Below are 1437 nucleotides of genomic sequence, written 5' to 3'. Positions count from 1 at the left end.
AGCAGGACAACAGGTGAGACACAGGAGGACAACAGGAGAGACACGGGAGGACAACAGGTGAGACACAGCAGGACAACAGGTGAGACACAGGAGGACAACAGGAGAGACACGGGAGGACAACAGGTGAGACACAGGAGGACAACAGGAGAGGTGGGTCACCTTGTAGCAGGTGAGGCAGATCCAGTTCTCGGCGTCTGAGCCACAGTCCTCACATGGCAGTAAGATGTCCATACCTGAAGGAGGAAGGGGCCTAACAGCGTCCAGGTGAGGACACCAGGGCAGAGGGTCTACCACATACAGAATGTTCTGAGGACAGACAGACAGATGGACAGGTTGGACACCACACCTGAGCCCACTGAGAACCCGTTCTCAGGAATAGGTAATCAATATTCACTGACTTCGCCCGCTTCAGCTTCACACGTCACCACCAGAGACATCGGAGACTTTGACCAACCGCTCGCTCCTTCTGCCTGTGGCTCCGCCTCCGCACCGTCAGTGCTCTGTGACAAACAGGAAGTGGAAAGAGTTAGAGACAGGAAGTCAGATTCCCTCAGGTGGACAGGTGATGGTTGAGTCAGTGACTCACCTGAGGCATCGTATTCTCTGTGGAACGGTTGGCTTCATCCTTCTCAGAGCTCAGGCAGATAGTGGCTCCGCCCACTGGGGAGGAGACAGCAGGAGGTGCCTGATTGGCTGATGTCTGACAAATGTCCAAAGTGGCCAATCCGTGTGTGAGCTGCTCCAGGCTGCTCTCTGTCTGACCGGACTGAAAGGTGTTCAATGAGTTTTAGTTGCGTTCAGCGAGCGTTTCACGTGTTGTCACAAACGTTTACCTGCGCTCTGACAGGGGGAGGCGGTTTGTCTGACACCCTGCCCTTTCCCTTTCCTGTAGAACTACGTTTCCCACAATGCTTTGGGGAGGGCAAGGCTGACCGCACCGACTCTGGGACTGAAAGAATCACATCAAATCAGAACCAGAACCAAGCTGGGATTTTAGACCAGGTTCAGAACTCACCGTGAATCCTCAGGGACCTCCAGTAGGGGGCGTGGTGTCGGATGACCTCCGTGATTGTTGCCACAGCGTTGTGCTGAGGAGGGGGGAGGGGCATAACCAGAGAGGGAGGAGGGTCGCCTAGCAACATGCTGGTACACATCGCCATGGACTCAGAGATGGACGTCAGGTTATAACCTCCCTAAAACAGAGAGACCTCAGCCAATCAGGAGAGAGGGAATCACATGTCCACATGTCCTCACTCTGCTGCTGGAGGACAAACTGTCCACATGTCCTCTCTCTGCTGCTGGAGGACAAACTGTCCACATGTCCTCACTCTGTTGCTGGAGGACAAACTGCCCACATGTCCTCACTCTGCTGCTGGAGGACAAACTGTCCACATGTCCTCACTCTGCTGCTGGAGGACAAACTGTCCACATGTCCTC

General features: G+C 54.6%; 1 protein-coding gene across 1 annotated transcript in view; it reads right to left on the bottom strand.

The window, feature by feature from the left end:
• Nucleotides 1–8: 8 nt before the first annotated feature.
• Nucleotides 9–1437, bottom strand: part of LOC108229465 (histone deacetylase 6) — a gene marked incomplete at both ends in the record, with an annotated part of 4517 nt that continues 3088 nt past the window's right edge. The window contains 5 exons of the mRNA XM_017405134.2: nucleotides 9–306; nucleotides 399–500; nucleotides 587–766; nucleotides 834–949; nucleotides 1016–1193. Of these exons, the coding sequence (XP_017260623.2) occupies nucleotides 9–306; nucleotides 399–500; nucleotides 587–766; nucleotides 834–949; nucleotides 1016–1193 (874 nt within the window). The remainder of the gene's footprint in view (nucleotides 307–398; nucleotides 501–586; nucleotides 767–833; nucleotides 950–1015; nucleotides 1194–1437) is intronic.

Source organism: Kryptolebias marmoratus, unplaced genomic scaffold (genome assembly GCF_001649575.2).
Source record: "Kryptolebias marmoratus isolate JLee-2015 unplaced genomic scaffold, ASM164957v2 Scaffold180, whole genome shotgun sequence".
NCBI lineage: Eukaryota > Metazoa > Chordata > Actinopteri > Cyprinodontiformes > Rivulidae > Kryptolebias > Kryptolebias marmoratus.
This window is presented reverse-complemented; position numbering and strand designations above follow the sequence as displayed.